At 25.1% G+C, this 3146-nt stretch overlaps 1 protein-coding gene across 1 annotated transcript; it reads left to right on the top strand.

The window, feature by feature from the left end:
• The first annotated feature begins 964 nt into the window (after nt 1-964).
• Nucleotides 965-1619, top strand: LOC100167474 (bladder cancer-associated protein). Its single transcript, XM_003240011.4, has one exon. It carries the CDS (start codon nt 1114-1116, stop codon nt 1354-1356), a length of 243 nt encoding a protein of 80 aa, XP_003240059.1. The 5' UTR covers nt 965-1113; the 3' UTR covers nt 1357-1619.
• The last annotated feature ends 1527 nt before the right edge of the window (nt 1620-3146 follow it).

Below are 3146 nucleotides of genomic sequence, written 5' to 3'. Positions count from 1 at the left end.
CTCAACCACAGTAGAAAATATTTATAAATTAAAGGAAAATGATTTATTTTGAAAAACAAGGAAACTAAGAGACAGAAAAAAATATGTTATTTATTTTTTATTTTAATACAAAAAGTTATATTATTATTATAATTATAAAATTATAATATTATTTTGTAATAATAATAACTTAATATAAAAATCGTTATAATTTAATGTTAATGTTGTTAAAAATAAGGAAACTATAAGAGATAGAAAAGATGTTATTTATTTTTTATTTTAATGCAAAAAGTGATATTATTATTATTATTTTAAAATTATAATATTAAATAATTTAATATACAAATTTTTATAATGTAATGTTAATATTGTTAAAAATCAGGAAACATTCAAGAGACTGAAGTTCTTCATTTTATAAACTAAATATTATATTATGCTATTATTTTATTTTGCAGTTTAAGCGTTTTTTAGATCAACATCAGCATATTTAATAATAATAATATATTAACTAAATCATAATTTTTAGTACTTCATACATATTGTTCACGGCCAAAAAAATATTAAAATCAATCAGAGGTAGTGCAATATAAGGCCTTAACTAGAAAAATGTCAATGATGTATGACAAAAATGTAGATATTATTAACAAGGATAAAAATCACTTGAATATAATCACAACTAAATTATAAATATGTATCCTTAACATTATTTTTTTGTTTGATGAAAAACTTGTTATTTTATTCTAAAATGTTATATTGATTTCCTGAACATAATTTGCTTTTTTTGTTACCTTCGGCTTACTGTACTAACAAGTAACAGTGCGATATTATTAATATTATGTTCAATGCTTTCAAAACCATCGTGTGCTTCTCTCTTGTGGATTAAATATGAATCAGAGAAATACATCGTTTTATATTTAGGAGACACTGAAAAATCAATGGCCTAATCATGAATATTATCTCGACCACGTTATCAATTATTATTATGAAAACGAAAAATTACTATTTTCATTTTCCATTGAACAATAAACATCTTAAATAAATAATTTCTTTATTTTCCTGAATCGATTTTAGTTCAGTATTTCATAGTTCAGACTTAATAGTTTCGTTGCCTCAATATACGCACATATATCCAATATGTACTGTCTTCAATGGTTGATACCCGTGCTACTAATACCAAAACCACTGAATCCTGCACTATTGCAGACGCATGTCATGTTCATGGTTCTATACTTGACTGGATTCTTTTTGGAACGGAAGCCGTGCACCATATGCAGCATAGTGTTCTTAGTAGCAGTGTTCCTGATATGTTACAGCGGGTATGGCAATTGTATATTCTTCAGCAGCAACTGTGATTCTGTACAGTGTGATAACGGTTAAGGAGAAGACGTCGGGAGCCGCACATATACCATACCCAAACGGATACACCACTCTAGTGTTTAGGAATAATTATTTTATTTTTTGTTTATTTTTTATTTTTATGAAATCAATTACTTAAGTTGACCAAAATTAAGTTTATGTAAAAAAAAATGTACAACTCAAATCTCTTGCCACATTTTATTTATGTAGCTTGTAATAAGTGGATTTTGGCACTTTTTACTATTTGGTTTATTGAAATATAGACTTGTATATACAATTTTATATATTTTTTTAAATATGTTTTTATTTTAAAGTACCTATCTGACATACTGAATCAACAGTTAATAAGCTCAATAAATGACTAATACTTGATCAGCGTTTTTCAAACGATAAACTGAGAATTATGTAGCTTGCTCAAAGAATAGGTTTACCATAAACGTTTATTATTGGGTCAACACGTCTAGTATGAACTAGGTGTGAAGGTGCTTATTTATAAATATAAATATTTTTATTAAAACCAAATTTTTATATTTTAGTTGGGTAAAACTAAATACCCAAAGGAATGGATTAAAAATAAACTAGAAAATATCAAATATGTAATATGGAACAAATGCATAATTAAATACCAAAATATACCTATTATTTCTAATTTATATATGTTTATTTAAATTAAAAAAATAATAAATAATCAGTTTAATTTTTGTTAAATGACCTTTGCAAGATTTCAAGCACTACCTAGTATTTTAGGTCATTACTACTTCTTAGGCTCTAATCATAGTATGCATTAGATACGCATGCATTATGCCACTCATGTTTTCAGGTACTCGTGTTTTTTTTTTTTTATTCTTACTGTCTACTCTAGTAGACTCTTAGTTTTTACAATTTTTTAGGTAAATAAAAAAAAATTAAAATACATAATGTTATAAACTTATGTGAATATGTAATAATGGTTTATAAATTAAAAGGCATATATTTTTTTTTTTTATGGATATATATATTATTGAGAACACTTTCTACATTGTATCTAAAATCTTTTAACAGGACAATTTTTCAAAATGAACTATCGAACCTATTCACTATTGATAAATGATAATAATAATAATAAGTAATTTCATCAAAGGTATGTCATTAAACACAAAGCAAGATCAATCGCCAAGACAATTTAGTAGATTTTGTTTTTCTTTAAATGTTTGAACGCCCATAAAAGAAATATTTTACAAAATTTCAAGAAGTCTATAACTATAATCAATATAATATTATATTATATTGAATAGGTTTATTAAAAATTAACAAAAAAAAAAACAATTTGTGCCTACCTCATATTTGTTAATGAAGCTCATGAAATAGAGGTAAAATGTAAATAGGTAATGTCTACATGCATAGGTAATGCATTAATGGCCGTGGTATTTTCAATTATTACTTGTTAATATAAGTGTCGTGGTGTAATAGGTATGTAAGTATAGAGAGCGAAGGTACCTATACAAATATGAATTTATTTATTATTTAGTAATTCATTTTAAATCGATAGTAAAAATGCATTGTCTATGAACTGTGCTGCGTGTTCAAACTTTAAAGTAGGTACCAAAACAAAATCTTCACCAGGGTAACTATCAATTTCTAAACCCATTCTAATATTCTATATATAAATAATTATTTTTACGTATCTACCTACAATTATTTAAGAAATGTTTATAATTTTAAACTTTCGTGGCTTCGTTCACTAATTAAAAACTATAATTTTAATTCGTGTTTACTGGTTAGATTTAGTTTCAGTATGTAATGGTTAAAGGCAGTGGTGTAGTTACGGGTGG

Source organism: Acyrthosiphon pisum, chromosome A1 (genome assembly GCF_005508785.2).
Source record: "Acyrthosiphon pisum isolate AL4f chromosome A1, pea_aphid_22Mar2018_4r6ur, whole genome shotgun sequence".
NCBI lineage: Eukaryota > Metazoa > Arthropoda > Insecta > Hemiptera > Aphididae > Acyrthosiphon > Acyrthosiphon pisum.
Note: the sequence above shows the minus strand (reverse complement) of the source record. Positions and strands in the feature narration are given on the sequence as shown.

Coding starts and splice junctions, on each gene's coding strand:
- LOC100167474 (XM_003240011.4), top strand. CDS start 1,114: ATGTACTGTCTTCAATGGTTGATACCCGTGCTACTAATACCAAAACCA.